At 40.1% G+C, this 18,915-nt stretch overlaps 1 protein-coding gene across 3 annotated transcripts in view; it reads right to left on the reverse strand.

Moving 5' to 3' along the window:
- Nucleotides 1-2,117: 2,117 nt before the first annotated feature.
- The window catches only part of TSPAN3 (tetraspanin 3), a 37,257-nt gene continuing 20,459 nt past the window's right edge, over nucleotides 2,118-18,915 (reverse strand). For all 3 annotated transcript variants that reach the window (XM_006866461.1, XM_006866460.1, XM_006866459.1), the window contains 4 exons: nucleotides 16,799-16,900; nucleotides 14,342-14,494; nucleotides 13,980-14,063; nucleotides 2,118-2,875 (listed from right to left, as the gene is read on the reverse strand). In XM_006866461.1, coding sequence (XP_006866523.1) covers nucleotides 2,783-2,875; nucleotides 13,980-14,063; nucleotides 14,342-14,494; nucleotides 16,799-16,900 — 432 coding nt within the window. In that variant the 3' untranslated portion in view covers nucleotides 2,118-2,782. The remainder of the gene's footprint in view (nucleotides 2,876-13,979; nucleotides 14,064-14,341; nucleotides 14,495-16,798; nucleotides 16,901-18,915) is intronic.

Raw genomic sequence — 18,915 nt, forward strand, 5'->3', positions numbered from 1 at the left:
GGTGGAGGGTCAGAGAAAAAGAGGAAGACCCCCAGCAAGATGGATTGGCAAAGTGGCAGCATCAATGGGCTCAAGAGTGGCAATGGTGGTGAGGTTGGCCCAGCACCAGGAAGTGTTTCATTCTACTGTGCTTAAGGTCACTATGAGTTGGTACTGACTCTATGGCACCTAACAACAACAAAGAAGAGAGTCTCGGAATAACGTAAATATGTGGTCTCAGCTGGTAAGCTGGTAGAGGTTGAATTTGTATGTCCTTGGCTAAAATGGACAGAGTCCTCTTCTAGGAGTTCCCAGGCTAGGGAAAAGGGCTTTTCCAGGACTCCTGTCCTAGGAAGGAAACACACTGTGATGCTCTCACAGGCCCTAAAGCTACCACTCTTTGTGACTTCACTGTTCACATGGCAGATCTGGTTCAGCTGACAGAGCACAGGGCAAGCAGATGGAAACACAAGGAGTGTGTGAAATTAGTTTCTTGGGTTAAGTTCAACTGGCATATATCCCTACAGCAATTTCGTACTCTAGAGACCCAGCTCTGTTGTGTAGAAAGAACTGACGGCAACCAACATCAAATTCCAACTCAGCTCCAGGCCGTGATGGGGTAGCCACAGAGTGGGTGGGTGAGGGAGTGACTGTGGTAGTGAAAGGCCAGCAGGAAAAGCAAAACACTCTTACCAACTGTGCAACAGGTGGGGTGAGGGGAAAAAGGTGGGATGGATTATCAATTCCCCTGTAACTCTCTGAAATCATGAAACTGTTAACTTCCATTTTCTGAACAGGAGCTAGTTTTTCTTCTTTGCCTTCTCCATTTTCAGCAGGCAGACTTGCATGATACTCAGACATCTCAGTCTAAATGGATACAAAGCTGAAAGTGAACTCATGCTCATCGATCTGGTCCATAATAGGTTCCCTACTGTTAGTTGCTGTAAGTGCCGTAGAGTTTTAGTTCCAACTCACTGTGACCCTGTAGAGGGTTTCTAAGGCTGTAAATCTTTGCAAGAGCAGAAAGCTTCTTCTTTCTCCCATGGAATGGCTGGCAGGTTCGAACTTCCGACCTTATGGGTTTGCAGTCCAGTGCTTAATTCTACACAAAGTTACCATGGTAGTAGTTGGTTCCAACTAACACAGTTTCCCAAGTTGACCAAGCAAGCCAGAACCCTGGAGGTCATTCTAGATCCCTTCCTTCTCCCTGTCCCACATCCAATCAACGATCAAACATTGTCCTTTTTTTTTTTCACCAATCTAAATAGTCCGCGTCTGACTCCATCACTACCTCTACCAACAGTGCCCGACTTCATACCCTTACACTCTCGAGTACAACTTAACTGAGGTCTAGTCAAAGCCCCTTCAGCAGCCACAGGGACCTGTTGACAACCGGTCTCACTGCCACCATGTGCCAATCCACTCTGCTGCCTCGGCCTTCAAGTCTGAGCTCTTCAGGATGTCATGTTTTCATCAGCTCTGGATTTCAAGTTCCAGGCACAATGAGCTATTTGTAGAGCTCCTCACACAGTTCTTCCCATTTCAGGCTCCTAGGTAACCTCTCCCACAAGCCTCTTCAGTCTCTAGGCTCAGGCTTCTCCTTCTAGGAAGCCACAGTGAAGCACAGCTCCTACTTGCTCCCATCCTTCTATCATTACAATCACTGAACTATCTGGAAACAGGTTCTGCTTATGCATATCTCCTGTACTAAAGGCGCCGAGCTCCGTGACAACCAAGAACAGCGGAGCACCACCATGGAGTTCTCAGTCTAGCACACGGCAGGTTTGCTCCTATTTTAGGACATACTGACTGAAAAGGATCCGTAGTTTTTTGAATGCCAAGGCCTTTACAACTTGGCAGCAAATAAAATTAGAACACATGCAAATCACAATGAACTGTAGATAAGCACCAACATTCAAAACATTACACTGCTGCTCTGGAATTCAAGTATTCCCCAAATAATTAAAAACTACATGGCAAGGGGTGATAGAGAGTTTATTGAATTAAATTTTTCTATTTACAACTAAGCAACATCTACATACTATTTAGCTAGTCTACATGGGTACATTATATCCAAATTTGTTTAAGACTTATGATGAATGGGCTCAATCTTAACACACACTCACACACACACACACACACACACACACTCACACTAATTGTTTTTAAAACAGTAGTGCATACATTATACTCCTCCTGTAAAGTCAGCTTTGATTTCAAACCCTAGTTTCAAAGATCAGTCTCTGATTTTGAAGATGAATCAAGATACATACCATATGATTCTAAACTCTAGTCATTTTGTACAGTTGCTATCTTATTGGAGTATAGTATATAGTTTTTAAAGGACACTGATGAGTGGGGGGCACCATCTGGTATTAACTTTAACCAGACAGCTGGCTTCTTCCCCCACTCCCTCCCAAACTTTGGCCAAGAATTCTACATTGTGAAGACTGAAAGGGTCCGGTGATACTTCAGAATTCGTTCCATTAATGCTTGGAGGTAACAAAAGCAGGCCCACATCCCCCTTTCATTCTACCACACTACACAACTCGCAAATGGTTCTGAAATTAGAACATTTACCACTGTACTTAAAAATGTAGGGATATGGAGAATCAGCTAGAACAAGGAAAAAGGAAGTTAGGGATGAACGGGTAGGGAGGTAAACGAAGAGCCAAGCTGTTCTGTCTAACACCAGTGGACGTGTGCTTTAACTAAAACAACTCAGGAGGCCAACGGCAACAGACCTGCTCAATTCACCTTCCAAATCAGAGTAAGACTGAGAAGCTCAGGTCTGAGTTTGCTACTATGCATAGGTTCCACCGGTGATGAGGAGCTCATAAGCAGGATCTCTACTCCGTCTGCACAACACGATGGACGCACACAGCATGCCCAGCAGCTGCAGGGAAGAAAATAGTGGGAGAGAGTATGAGAACTTGCTGTGGTAAGTATGTAATTCTGTGCTGCTAACGGAACAGTTTCAAACTCACGGACTTCAAATCACCAAACAGTAACAACCTAACAGACATCCTATAAATGTGTGATTTCTTAGGAATTAGAGAAATACCAAGTTTTCGTCTTCCTGATTACAAATGCAATGTCCAATCCAGTAGCCACCTGCCACATGTGTGTGACAAGTCACCACCTAGACAGTCACGGTGAAACTAAGGAGTAACATTTAGAAGTTTTATTTGTTACATTTAGACTAACGTGGCTAAGAGCTACGTTAACAGACAGAGAAGGTCCAGGGAGTGGAAAGATCAAGATTATGCATGCCAGGGAACTTTAAGTTCTTCATTAAGGGTGGTCGGATTTGAGGGTGATTCAATTTTTGAGTGACCAGAGTGGAAAACCAATTCTGGAAGTTTCAGTTTCTCCATAGTTATTCAGTATTTTTGAAACCTAGGTTTGGTTCTGTGGTATTATATGCATGCTACTTTTAAAAAGGTCACTCTTTACCATTTTATTTTAATCAGCCATAATCCTCCTTTGGTAGCACATGGAAATCGGAATAAAGTTATGCCATGCTATTTTGATAAGCAAGAGGATTATGTTGGATTAAAGAGAAAATGGGCCTAGAATTTCTGATTTGGCTTCTCACAAAATATAAATAGTTATCAAAGCGCTCAAAGTAAGTTCTAACTTTTCATTGAAGGCGAAAGGCCTCAGTTATTTGATTTTAAAAGGCAAGGCCCTCTCTCTGTTCAACTGGGGTCATTCTCATTTCAGCAAAATGTATCCGATCCATAAGCAGACTCTTGAAGTCTGAAGTGGACGGTAAGTATTAATGGGATACACAGACTGAGAATCAGGACGCCCTCAATCGGAACGCCTTCTGGTATACAACTGCAGGCTCCAATTTCGCTTAGAGTCTACCCAGTCTACATTTATAGTTGGGACACACATTTTTTAGTTTCATTATATCAATATTTGCTGAGTGCTAACTAGTGGCAAGCACCTTGGAAGCATTTAAAAAGTGGTTATTGTTGAAATTTTACTAAATATCTTGTCAAATCTAGGTATCTTTAGTGTCCAGAGAAATGCATTTCTGTTCATTGTACATCAAAACACTCTTAGAACAGTTATAAAATCAAACACAATTATGTTCTCAGGCAAATGTTAAATTGAGCAATAAAAACGCTGAGAAATTACTGATTTGTTGGGGGGAGAGGAGGATCTCTCTTCCCATACCCACTTCTTCACATTCTTTTCAATTGGTTAACTTCTACCGAAGGAGTCAGCATTCTTTAAATGGAGTCTGAAATAAGTATCAATTCCTTCCTGATTTTAAAAATTTCAATTAAATCCATTTATATTGATTTAAAAACAATGAAATAAGCTTGGTAAACCCTACTCATGCTTGGGAACAAGTGTCTGTTTAAGAACATTAGGTTCTACACAGTAACTCACTGCAGTGGAAACCTCATTACTGAGGCCCACCTTCCAAAGCTCTGTGATACTGGAATTGCACTGATTATTGAAATTCTATAATTTCTTAGAAATCTTCTATAAATATTTTAGCTCCAATATTATCTTTTGCAATATAATTTTCTCCTATATTATTCAAGTAATGAGAACTAATCATCACTGATCCCAAAGAGAGCACTTCTTCTTGTTGTTAACTGCCACCGAGTTGATTCCGATCCATAGAGACCCTGTATAGGGTTTCCAAGGAGCAGCTGGTGAGCTTGACCCACTGACCTTGCAGTTTGAATGACTTTGCAGTCTGACGCATTAGCCCACAGCGCCATACCAGGACTCCAAATATAGCACTAAGCCACTGAGAAAAATGATTGCTAAATACACAGAAGTGGCAACTGAATAAAACAACCACCAAAAAACCCCTTGACTGCTAAGATGACAGTGTTCTCTATATAATACACTGCACAGGTGACTATGCAGGGTAACACGTATTCTTATACAAGGCAACTGCAAACTGAATACTGGGGACACCCTTTTCTGAGAGAAAAAAACAAACAGAAAATAACAAAATTCATTCATATACTTTTGATTCCTCAACCATACATTTTTGCTATTAGTAGACTTTGCAATGCCTAGGATACTCATGACTTGAATTTTTTTGTAATAGCAACGTTGATCAGTGCTCACTAATGAAAATAAGCTAAAATATAAAGTGGGAGACTGTGAAGTGAAATAACCAAGGTAAACCTATGTCCAAAAGACTTAAATTTGTTTAAAGAGCAAGGTACAAAAAGTCCAATTACTATGCAATTCTACTTGTAAGACATTTTGAAGTAAAAAAATTTTAGAAATGGAAGACTAGTGAGTGCCGGAGCAGACAGCCTCCAGGAGGCATGGTTATCAAAGGTAACGGGCTGATTCCACGTGGGGTTGGAACTGTTCATTATCTTGTCTGTGGTGTGGCTCCAGGAACCTACAGTGTGGTCAAATGGTGCAGAATTTAATACACGTGTACATGCACACCAGTGAGAACTCTGAGGGAGATCAGTGGACTGTTAACAATATCAACATCCTAGCTGTCTTATTATGTTACAGCGCTACAGAATGTTAGTTACACTGGGAAACTGGGCAAAATCTACAAGGGCTCTCTCTCTGTACTATTTCTTACTACTGCATGTTAAAATCTTAAAAAAAAAAAAAAACACAAAGCAATGCACAATACTGCATCCTATAAGCTTCTATCTGCATAAAATAAGTGCTTGGACAAACACAAACGGTTTTGCAAAGTACATACAAGGGGCACCGAACAGTGGGTGCCACTTCAGGGAGGGACTCCTCAGAACTAAGGACCAAGACAGAAGCTACACCCCTCCAGGATGGCTACTAGCAGAAAAACTGAAAGTAAGTGTTCGTCAGGATGTGGAGAAACGAACCCTCATCCATTGTTGGTGAAACTATAAAATGGTGCACAGTCACTGTGGGAAACAGTTTGTCAGTTTAACCTGGTATGAGCATACCCAGAGATGTGAAAACAGAGACTCAGGAAATACTCAGACACCAGTGTTCATTGCAGTTCTTGTCACAACAGTCCAAAGACTGAAACCATCAAAATGTTCACCAACAGATGAATGGATAATCAAAATGGGTACCCATAGCAAGTATTACTTAGAGAAATGAAGTTCTGAAGGATGCTATGACATGAAGGAGCCTTGAAATCACTATGCAGAGTGAAATCAGACACAAAAGGTCAACTATTATACGAGGGGTTCAAAAAGCTCGTGGAAAAATGGAACTAAAAAAAATACTGAAAATTTTCCATGAACTTTTTGAAGCCCCCTCATATATAATCCTACATATATAATATCTAAAATAGGCAAACACATGAGTCAATGCTTACTAGAGGCTATCAGGGGCAAGTGGGAGCTGGTGACTTCTAAAGGAGGTCTGAATTTCTGCTGTGGGTAATGGAAGGTTGGAAAAGGCTAGCTGCACAATTTGGTGACCATGTCACTGAGTTATGCATATGTTGTTGTAGTTGTTGTTAAGTGACTTCAAGTTGGTTCCGACTCACACCGACCCTGTATAGGGTTTCCGAGGAGTGACTGGTGAGTTTGAACTGCTGACCTTGCGGTTCACACTGACCTTGCAGTCCAGCACAGAAACCCACAGCACCACCCCAGGACATATACAAGTGACTGAAATGGCAAAGGTTTTGCAACATATTTTTTACCACAATAAAAAAATAAAATAAAAATATTTTCAAAGTAGATTATGAAAAAAACAACACTGAGAGAGAGACTTAACTTTTACTAATTATAAATATCCTATCATTTGGTAAAATTATTTATCAAGTGGGTATTTTTAATTGCATTTAAAAATAAACTTTCAAAACTACAATTAAATTGCATTTCCCCTATCAAATAAAAAAGTTTAATAAAATTGGAGTCAATTAATTAGTTTCCCATCCTTTGGTTTAAATTTTAAAATAATTACTCAAGACATTTTTTTTTAAAAGGTGTCAGACTCAAGCCACTGCAGCCTATCTGAAGGTTCAATCTTAAGTGCTACTCATTTGTGAATTTTACTAAGTAACCGGTAGCTGAGAAGGAAGGAAGACCTAGCTATCTCAACATCTTTTCTATATACTTGGCGCAGAGATCAGAACAAAGCAACATATTCTTGGGAAGCAAGCACACTTAGAAAGCTTTGCTCTATCAAAGTTTACTCTTGAACACTCCACCTTGATGACATGCCAAATTCATGTGACTCCAAAGTTCTTGTTGTTAGGTGCCATCGAGTTGGTAACGACTCATAGTGACCCCATGCACAACAGAACAGAACAGCCTGCCTCATCCTACACCATTCTCACAATCGTTACGTTTGAGCCCATTGCTACGCCACTGGGTCAACCTATCTCCTTGGTGGTCTTCCTCTTTCCCTATGACCCTCCACTTTACCAAACATGATGGCCTTCTCCAGGGACTAGTCCCTCCTGATAACATGTCCGAAGTATGAGAGACAAAATCTCACCATCCTGGATTCGAAGGAGCATTCTGGTTATACTTCTTCCAACACAGATCTGCTTGTTCTTCTGGCAATCCATGGTACTTTAATATCCTCCAACACCAGAACTTAAATGCAATTGCTCTACAGTCTCCCTTAGTCACTGTCCAACTTTCATATGCATAGGAAGTTATTGAAAACAGGCACACCTTAGTCCTCAACACTGGTATCTTTATAGAGAGGTCTCTTTTGGATCAGATTTTCCTAGGACAATATGTCATTTGATTTCTTGACTGCTGTTTCCATGTGTATTTTTTGAGTGGATCCAGGCCAAATGAAGTTTTTGACAACATTTTTTCTACATTTATGTTATTTAGTGGTCCAGTGGTGAGGATTTTTGTTTTCTTTACATTTAGGTGTAAACCATACTGAAGGCTGTAGTCTTTGATTTTCATCAGTACGTATTGTAAGTCCTCTGCACTTCCGACAAGCAACGTTGAAGACTGACAATTTCAGGTTTTCCCAAATTGCTTTTGCAGAGAGGCCTGTACCCCAGCCCCAAAAGGTACTAAGAGCTTGTGAAATCAAAACTAGATTTTTGTTTGTTATTATAACAAATTCCTTAAAATATAAAATTCTTAACCAATCATTTAAAAATTTAAGAGACTGGCTACTCTCTGACTGGGATCTTAAAAATGCATGAACAGCCATCTAAGGTGAAACTATGGGTCACTCCATGTGTGGAAGAAAGAGGAGTGATGAAAATCAAAGGTGCTTGGAATCAGTTAGTCCAAAGGCCTAATGGGGCACGTGATCATCAGGCCCCATGACTCTGAGACCAGAAGAACGGATGGTGCTCAGCTACCAAGTGCTCTGAAAGGGGTCACATTAGAAAGTCCTGGATAGAGTGGGAGACAGTGTGGAACAACACTCAAAATTACATAAAAGGTCAGGCTTACTGGTCAGAAAGAGACTGAAGGCAACCCTGTAGGTCTGGAACGGAACTTGGCCTCGTGGTCTAATTTTCAACCAAGTGGTAGATAGATATATAGGAGAGACAAGAACACCAGTAAGGTATGCTCACCATGGAATGCTCAACTATTTAAGATCAAAAGAGCAACATTTACCTAAGGACAAAGCTGAGAATGGTTGGGAAGGGGGATGGTATGGACCTAGGAACCACAGGGAGGAAGTGGGATAACTATTGTTCCATCGAGGGGACTGCAGTCATTGAGCTGAAACAAAGTGTAAGATTTGTTGACTATGAAACTGATGGTCTGCTCTGTAAACCTTCAATGAATTCACAATAGTTACAAAAACAAAGAAAGACTGGCCACTGTCAAAGGCAGTGAGATATCTCAATAAGCTAATGAGGAGTGCAATAAACTTAAAGACCCCTTCCCTATATCCAAAAATATTACAATAATAATTAGCTTTGTTAAGCTTATTCTTTTTTTTTTTAAGTTACCATATTCCTTTTATTATCTTTTTATTACCTTTTTTCTTTTTTTAATGTTTTATTGTTAATTATGTGATAATTTACATGGGAGAACATTACCTTTACATTCATCCTATCGTATATAGTTTCATTGCCATGGTTACAATCCCCTTCATGCATCATCAACCAACCAACAGGTATATCCTGCAAGCCTGCCCCCCGGTCGTCAGCACACAGCCCCTCTCCCTCTCTGGGTCTAGAGTCCCCAGCCGCTCCATCTCTCCATGTCATCGTTTCTGCCTCCATCTCTGGTATCACCGCTTTTCTCTCTTGATGGTCCCAGGGACCTCTGCTCCTGGACAAAGTCAATCACTCCCCTGCTTTTGCTACAAAACGTCTACTTTTACATTTTCAACCCTCATAGTCAGTCCTGATAGTAATTATTCACTATTGTACCACATGAGTCCTATCCCCATTTCCTTTCATCAGCCCCACCCAGACAGACTGGATACTACTCAGTGGAGATTCACTTCCTCCGTGCCCTCTGAATCTAGGTTCCCTCTTAAAAGCTCGTAAGTCAGTCACTTCTTGCCTTTGTAGCCCCCTCATTTTGGGAAGCCAATGTCCAAGTTGCCCATTCCTGTCTGCCCTGTGTATGGAGTGGGTGGGAATTATCCTTGCTGTAAAGATTTGTTCCCTCTTTTGAGGCAACAGTAGAGCACAGGGTAAGGGCAGACACATCATGTTTCGGGTACTGGGGAGGGCAATGCAAGAAGGGGGAGGAGGTGGAAGAACAAGCTAGGGGAACAGAGACAGGCTTGCATGGGTTAAGTAGGACAGAAGTAAATAGTGATGCATGCTTAACCTTGGAACAGGGCTCTGTGATACAAGGATCAAGGCATAGTTTGAAGAGGGGAAATAATACTAAGATGCTTGACTGTCTTATGAATAATATTGGTTTCCCTTGCCTACCACTTTAAAATAGACACTTGAGTGGGATAGAAAGAAATGTCGGGAAACATGACTACAGAAAACCTGTAAGCCCGTCTTCAGCCTATAACTGACTGGAATACCTAAAAGGAGTTCTAGAACTTGCCCAGTGAAACAGACCTCTTGCGGAGCCTTTGCAGAGTATAAGACCTTAGGTGGACTCCTGAGTCCCATCCAGAACCTTCTGAGGTGTGACATTCCCACTAGAAAGGACAAGCAGACCATCCTGGAACAGCCAGAGTGACAGATAATGCATCTTCAAAGAAAGATCATCAGGAAAAACCCAAAGCAAAATGGCAGTATGACTGGCTACTGCAAGAATAAGCAAGGTGTTCGCTGTAAAGCCATCAAGGCAAATAATCAAGTTCCTTCAAGACAAATCCCCGCTCTAAGACTGAAACTCAAAGGGAACACATGAGCAGGCATGTAAGCTTGCTGGCGACCACATTCATCTACTGGTGAGTGGAAGAGGGGGGAAAGCAGCAATGAAGAAATGGACTGAGTTCAACCACGTTCCATAGACTCCCGTTGACCTGGAGATGAGAGAGAGAAGGAAGGGCTGCTGGTCCAGTATGTGGTGAGACCTGGGGACACCTGAGCCCTTGGACAAGGACATAGCCACAGAGGGCTAGAGCTGAGAGTGAAGCATCCAGCTGATATGAAGTAAGGGGCGAGGCACAAGAAGACCCAAATTTGCAGATAGTACCCATGTGACCTAGCCTCGATGGCCTGATAATCAGAACTTGACTAGAAAAGATTTAAAAAAAAGAACAATTTCTGATACAGGAAACAAGGGTAAATTGCTACAATTTGATGAACTTGAATTGACCTATCCTCATGGAAGTAGTAACTCTAATATCAACAGAGAGGGAAGGAGTCTTCACATCAAGTATCAATGCTATCCCCTCTGTACACAGGTTATAGAGGGACGAGCAACACTGGCTACCTAAAATGAGGGGGCGATAAAGGCACGAAGTGACTGGTTTACAAGGTTTCAAGAGGGAGTTTAGTTTAAGAGTGTGTGGGGGAAGAAAAGAGTCCCCACTGAATAGCTGTCATCTTGTCTAGATTTGTTGTTGTTGCTAAGAGCCGTTGAGTTGGTTCCGACCCATAGTTCCAACCCTGTACAGGGTTTCCGAGGCTGTATTATCTTTCTCCCACAGAACAGCTAGTAGTTTCGAACTGCTGACCTTGAGGTTCACAGGTCGATTCGTAACCACTACACTACCAGAGCTCCTTGATGTTGTTGTTGTTATGTGCCATGGAGTCGGTTCCGACCCATAGCGACCCTGTACAGGGTTTCTGAGGCTGTAAATCTTTATGGGAGCAGAAAGCCTCATCTTTCTCCCACAGAACAGCTGGTAGTTTCGAACTGCTGACCTTGAGGTTCGCAGCCCGATCTGTAACCACTACGCTACCAGAGCTCCTTGATAGGTCTGGTTAAAAGAGATTTTCTGGGATAAGATTCTTATGATTCAATAGTAATTGTTATCATGACTAATTGCGACGGTCAAAACTGTAAAGGTAGAAGTTTTGTAACAAAAATGGGGACGTAGTTAATCTTTCAGTCCAGAAACTAAGGACCCTAGGACCATCAAGGGAAAAGAGCACAAATGGAATGCAGGCCTTTGTCCAGAGAAGCAGCGACTCCAGACAGAGATGGAAGCAAAGATGGAGACATGGAGAGAGGGAGCAGCTGAGGACTCTAGATTCATGGGAAGACAGGGACTAAGAGTTGGTGGTCATGAGGCAGACTTGCAGAACGTGCCATTTGGTGGTATAAATTATTATATATGTGGGAGTGTTGTGTGTGTTTTTTTTTTTAAGGAGCTAAAGTGAATAGAGAGAAATACTGTTACTAATGGTACATGGAGGGGAATGTAATCATTTTAATGAAACAAGTTGCATGATTTGTTGAATGTAAAACTGATGACCTTACCCTGTAAACTTTCACTCAATCCACAATAAAAACTTAAAAAAAAAAAAAATGTTTTCAAAACCACCAGGCTTTGAATCCATGGAAATTCTGAATTACTGACTTAGCCTTGCTGAATGAAAACTAGCATAACTTTATCAACTATTATGCAAGCCAGAGCCATTTAAATGTAAAACACATATGGCAGGCATACGTAAATTAAGAGACTAGATAAACTATTTATTAACTTCCACTGAACTACACTTTATAAAGGCCTGGCTAGCTGGTTAATAAGCTGAACCAGATGAAGGACAAAGCTAATGAGATCACTTTCCTCAGTCTTCTACGCATATGTTGCAAAATTCATGATGCTAGGCACTGTATGGCAGTAGTTCTACAGTTCCTTTTCTCCACGTAAGAATTGCAGCTTTATTACCACACGTAAAAGCATTAACAATGCAAAGGCAGGATTTCACTTGGGAAAAGAGACCTCCCTCATGTTTCAATATTTTTAGTAAATGAATGTGTTTGCATAGACTATCAAAATATGAAATACATCCCTGCTGATCCCCAGATGACTGCTATGCTGAGCTACAAAGTAAATGCTTAGAAGGGCAGAGACCATAGCAAATCAAGAGCTAGGCTTTTTAATGAATCATTTCAGGACTGTTTGAATAACAGCAAAGTAAACAATCACCCGTTTGCCATTTTAAAAGCCACTTCCCATTAAATACACTACCTTCTGCTGAAATACATACTTTACACTGGTGATTGTGGTGGTTATGTGCCATGGAGTCACTTCCGACCCATAGCGACCCTGTACAGGGTTTCCGAGGCTGTAAATCTTTACAGGAGCAGAAAGCCTCATCTTTCTCCTGTGGAACAGCTGGTAGTTTCAAACTGCTGACCTTGAGGTTCGTAGCCCAATTCGTAACCACTACGCTACCAAAGCTCCTTACTTTAAACTAAGACCAGGTAATTCAGGCAACTTACATTTGCTTTATCTAACAATTCAAAGACACTTGTTGTTGCTATTAAGTGCTGTCTAGTTGGTTCCAACTCATAGCAACTCCGTATAGAGATTCCAAGGAGCAGCTGGTGCGTTTGAACCACTAATCTTACTGATACCTATACTTTCCTATAACAGATTTTGTAGGTCTGAAGCTGATTTCAGGAATAACTAATAGAGCACTCTTGAGAATTAGATCTGATGCGAAGGATTTTCAAATGCTGTGTATAGATGTGTACAGAATCCACACAATATAGGCAGATATTTGAAAATTTTGAATGTGGTTGGAAAAATGTCATTTTTCTTTTTGATTTGTTTCCAGGTAGCGATGGGGACACACGGGTGGGTTTTGGAAGGAGGGAAGATGGGAGACGACATGGAGTGCACGATTAGGCAAGTATCACCTACTTTGCAATGTTATGGGAGAAAAAAGCCAACTGTTTTCTCACTGGCAAGAGTTGGGAAACCACTTAGATTCTTGAGGCTGTCAATCTAAGTAAAGTTAAGTCCACAAATACAGAAGAGGCTAACATTTAGGATTTTACTGAAAGGTCTTTTCTGTACAGCCAAAAAGTGCTCCTTTTAACGTCTAAGAAACTAATAATGTTGAAGTACCAGTATCTGATTTAAGTATATGAATATCTAAAACCCTCGAGGATAGAAAAACAAAAATTGGAAGTAGAAATAGTATGAAAAAAATTTAAATAAAGCTTTCCATTCCCAAACTTAAATAAAGTAGTGCAATTTCTTTTTACAATTTTGTTAAGTTCTAGCATGCATTATGAATGCATTATGAAACAGCTTGTATTTTGAAGAAGACACTCATTAATCAAGGTAGGTAAATACATCCCCTTCCAGATCGCTGGTCTCTTTGGACCACTCTGCCTATAACCACTTCACTTCTCATTTTATCAGCTCCCATCCTCCCTATCTCCAAAACAGCCTTTTTCCCAATTTTCTGGCAACAAAAAAAATGTCCATTTCCCATCCAATGAACATTCATAGTTTCTCAAATGTATATAGTATGTTGTAGATTCTGTGAGAGGAGTCTTATAACTGAGAATAGCCAACTATTTGAAATGGAAGCTGTTGGAAATTGACAGGTGGCACCTCAATCACTTCCAAGGTATCTATGTATTCACTGCACTTAGTGATTAAAATCACTTGGACCTGAGACCAGAGAATCAATTGATTGTGCTAACAATTACTTGGCTAACCTTACCCACCTGAATAGCTGCAAATGCCAGTGCTGCCCAGATGACATGCATCATAATTTCTTGTAGTTTCTTCACAACTAGAGCCTCACACCCCTGAAACACGTAAAGTCATCCACATTAGAAATCTTTTTAAAAAGACTTGTAAATTACTACTCACTGACAGAAATAGGAATCTGAAAAAAATCACACTATTCAAACAAAAATTAAGACATGCAATTAAAGAAGACAATGTATCTGAAAATAACTTGACAGTAAAATAAAATGGCATTAAAGCAAGTGAAGGTGGAAAAGGAGTTTCACCTAGAGATAAGACAGAGAGAAAAACTGGCTCTCAGGCTAGACTCAATTCTTGGCCAACAGCCTCAACTCACCTCAGCATAGAGATCCGCGGGGTGGGCCAAGCTGCCATTACAGCTGCTGGCGGTCTCTTTGCAGCAGCTAAGAGGGACACTCTGGTTTTTGGTTTCTTTGAACCAGTCTGTATTTTCCCAGTCTGAGTAGTTGTGAATTCCACAACAGTGCAGCTAAAGGAGACAAGGGAGATATTATATTACTCCTTATAAAACACTGAACTGAAGAGTTTCATACATTATATAGGCCCTTTAAAAAAAAAAAGCAAATCTACAACTGAGGTCTTAAGAGTTCGTGAATGGCAATATATGGTACAAGTAAGGTGGCCTCTCTAGTCCAGAGGGAAAAAGAGTGATGAGAATAAGCCAAGCAATAAATGTTACTGTCGTTAGGTGCCATTGAGTCAGTTCTGATTCATAACGATCCGATGTACAACAGACAGGAACACCACGAGCGTCCTGCGCCATCCTCACAATTGTTGATACGTTTGAGCCTGTTGCTGCTGTCACTGTGTCAATCCATCTTGCTGAGATCAAAAGGACAGCATTTACCCAAGGACCAAGTTCAGAAGGGTTGGGAAAGGAGGAGGAATGGAAACAAGAAACAGGGAGGACTTAAGAGCAATGAGGGGACTGCAGTCAATGAGATGATGAAGTGTGTATGATTTCCTGCGTGTAAAACTGATGATCCATTCCTTTTTTTTTTTGAACTTTTTATTGTGAATTACGTGAAGGATGACAAACAAGATCATCAATTCTATATTCAATGAATCATAGACTTTGTTTCATCTCAATGATTGGAATCCCCTTTATAAAACAACAGTTGTTTCGCGTCCTCCCTCTGTCTACCCATGTACAGACAGATAGCTTCTTTCAAACTCTTATATACAGATACATACAGTTGTTGTGGTAGTGAAGTGCATTCCAACTCATAGTGACCCTATAGAGGGTTTCTAAGGAGCAGCTGGTGGGTTTGAACTGCTGATCTTGTTGTTTACAGTCCAGTGCTGATCCTGATACACACACACACACACACACACATATCTGTGTATATACACATACATACATAATTTATACTTAGTTTGTTTTTTGTATATGATGTGAGATGTGGGTCTTGTTTTATTCTTGTATTCTTGTGCAAATGGATTTCCAGTTTCGCCAGCACCATTTGCTGAAGAGACTATCTCTTCTCCATTTAATGTGTTTTGGCCCTTTGTCAAAAATTAGCTGACTGTAGTTTGGTAGATGGTTTTACTTCTGGGTTCTCAATTCTGTTCCAGTGATCTATGTATTTTTTGTTGTACCAGTACCAGGCTATTTTGACCACTGTGGCTGTGTGGTGAATTTTGAAATCAAGGACTGAGAGGCCTCCAACTTTGTTCTTCTTAAGCAGTGCTTTGCTTATCCAAGTGCTCTTTCCTTTCCATATAAAATTCTTTAAACTGTCATCCAATTCATAATAAAAGATAAACTAACAAACAACTAAAAATCCAAGCAAAGAAATAAAGCTACTCCTAATATACTCAACAACAACAAAAATTGTTTTTATAAAAGGAGAGGTGAAGTCCTTCGGGGGCAGGGGAATGAAGGAAGCTAATCTAGAGTCGTGCTGTCCAATGGAACTTTCTGAAATGACAAAAATGTTTCAAATATCTGAGCGATTCCATTGTGGCAGCCATTAGCCACATGAGACTACTGAGCACTTTTAAATATAGTTAGTATGACCGAGGAACTGAATTTTAAAACCATTTTAAATAGCTATGATTGTCTACCATATTAGACAGTGTAGCTCTAGAACTTCACAAGAAAATGGCAATGCCTACAAGGGAGTTTTAAGGTAAGAAAGATCTTTATATCTTATACAAGTTAAATAACTAGTTCCAAGTTAAATATTATTTCCTGGGACAAAGTGTTAAAAATATTTTCTCTGAAATGCCTGGAATTTGCTTTAAGCTAAATTAACCAAAAAAGAAAAGAAACAAAGAGATGAAAGAAATGAGGGGATAAAAAGATGAATTAAAATCGATAAAGGTTGGGCATTTTGGAAGCTGCATTGTGCGTGTGTGTGTGTATTTTTTTAATTTATTTTTTAAACAGTTTTGCCTACTGTCTTTTCTGGTCTTGCTTTTTAAAGATAGTCGCAGATTTTCTATTTGTCCTAGAGTCCATCCAGACTTCCACCTGATCATTAAACATCCCTTTCTTCCAGTATCACCTCTTTGGCTATTTTTTGGGAGGAAGGAAGATGTATCAAATGATTAAAATACAAAAAAAATTGTGCTCCTTCTCTGGTTTTCATTTGGTGACGATGGGAAAAATCTTCCAAGGGTGAAGGTTGGGGAAACAGATTAAGACATATAAGAAGTTAAGCACAGCTGTGAAGGTCCACAGCTAATTTACATAGCAATCACAGAGTCTGCTTAAATGTTGACTCAACAGTGATTTACCTTCAAAAACAGTCTCCTCATGAGAGCTCACCTGTCTTTGTACATAATCAATAGCCCGGCTAGCAGCATCAGGATTGGTTCCATTGTAAGTCTTGTACACTTTCTGAATGCTGCGATCAACTTCATTTTCCACCTGAATTAAAACAAAGAATTAATTTCTTCAAAAATACTGGTACAAAATAACATCAGTCAAGGAGCCAGCAAAAATGCTTAAAAGGCATATTTGCAAGTTGCCAGTACACTGTAAATTTCTTAAAGAAAAATGGTTCTTCCTTCTTGCCTCCCTGTAGATGCAGACTAATAGACAAACATTCAGACATATTACACCACTTGGATTAAAAACAATCAAAGAGAAGGCTGTGTGCAAGATGGCAAGCTAGCAAGGTAGTCAAGAGGGACAAAGCAGTTGAGTTTGGGGATTAATGTCCTAAACTATAAACAGACCACTTTCCTGCTTCAAGTAAGTTTTAGTGTGTTCTCAGAAGAACTATTCTTTTACCTTTCCAAGGAGGTGAAATAAAACAACTTTAAAGCCCCCACAGGATACTTCTGGGACAAAGGTCAACGCTATTTCCATTTGATATATGTATAGATTTGGCCAAATATGCAGAACCTGCAAAAAGCAGGTTAGAACATCAGTCCTTAGAAGTGGTACTTCATAAGAAAGCTGAAGTTCAATGTCTACCAAGAGGAGACAGAAAGAAAACCAACTCTTTATAACTTACTGATGCCGATTACTACAGGAGCAAGTAAATATTAATTAATAAACTTTCCTTGGATTTTCCTTAGTCCTTTAAGATGATTAGACCTATTTTGTAGTTATATCAGTGATGTGTTACGACTGTAAGATTTTCTGTATCATACATAGGGCCTAATCCATTGCATTTTCTTGCATAGCTGCATGGTACCTCATGTACCAATGGCTTTAACACTGAGTCATTTCACATTGGAGCATGTCTTTGACTTAAAACAGTAAATTAAGTGAGAATGAATCTATTAAGTCTTTATCATGGTTCTATATAATTAACAAACTAACTAACAATAATTAATGAGGTAATTAAGACAGTTAATTAATTTAAAGCAGGTCATTTAGCCTTAAATGATCCAGGAGGTGGAAACTAGAAGCAGTCAAAATAGGAAAGGGAAAAGGAAAGCTCAGAGGAGTAAGAAGGGAAGGGCTGTCAGGGCAGAGGCAGACGTAGGACTGCAACCCAAACTCGTCCTTTTATCTTATTATTTTATGTCTAGGACCCAAGGCATTTTTAAAAGAGGTAACTGAAAACAAAACCCTCAATTTAATTCTTCTAAAACAGAAATCAGAATATTTTTATTTTTTCCTCTCGGGTAGGAAATCTAGGGACTGAGGAAACTCCTCAACTAATCAACTATTCATTTGTAGCTCACTCTGACGTAATGTAAAGAAAATTACGTACCTATAGTCTTGGGGAAAGAGCTCTGGTAGCATAGTGGATTATGAGCTAGCTGGTCAGAAGTTCAAATCTACCAAGTGCTCCTTGGGAGAAAAATGAGGCTTTCTGCTCTGTTAAAAATTTACAGCCTTGGAAACCCTATACAGGGTTGCTATGAGTCGGAATTGACTCGGTGGCACACAACCACCATTACCACCACTACAGTCTTGGTGTGGTATTATAGGATAAGCACTGAACTGTTAACCTTAGTGTCAGTGGTTCAAAACCCTCAGCCACTCCAAGGAAACCTTATACAGGGCTGCTATTAATTGGAACCGACTTAACAGCACTTAACAACAACAAAGTCAACAGCAGAATTTAACACTCTGCTACATTAAAAGAAACTAGAAGTCTTAATAACATAGATCATTTCAAGTTAATGTTCCCACTAAACCTACTGTTGTTGAGTTGATTCTGCCTCATAGTAACCCTATAGGACAAAGGCTAACTGCCCCAGCAGGTTTCCAAGGCAATAATCTTACCAGAAACAGACTGCCACATGGCTCTCTCACAGAGCAGCTGATGGGTTTAAACCACTAACTTTCTGGTTAACAGCCAAGTGCTCAACCAATGTGCCACCAGGGCTTCTTTGTATATTTAAAGCACTGTATAAACTGAAATAAGGCAAAAAGAATTTACTCTGATAAAATGAACTTGTTCCATTTTACATGAAAAACTT

Source organism: Chrysochloris asiatica, unplaced genomic scaffold, assembly GCF_000296735.1.
Source record: "Chrysochloris asiatica unplaced genomic scaffold, ChrAsi1.0 scaffold00092, whole genome shotgun sequence".
Classification (NCBI taxonomy): Eukaryota; Metazoa; Chordata; class Mammalia; order Afrosoricida; family Chrysochloridae; genus Chrysochloris; species Chrysochloris asiatica.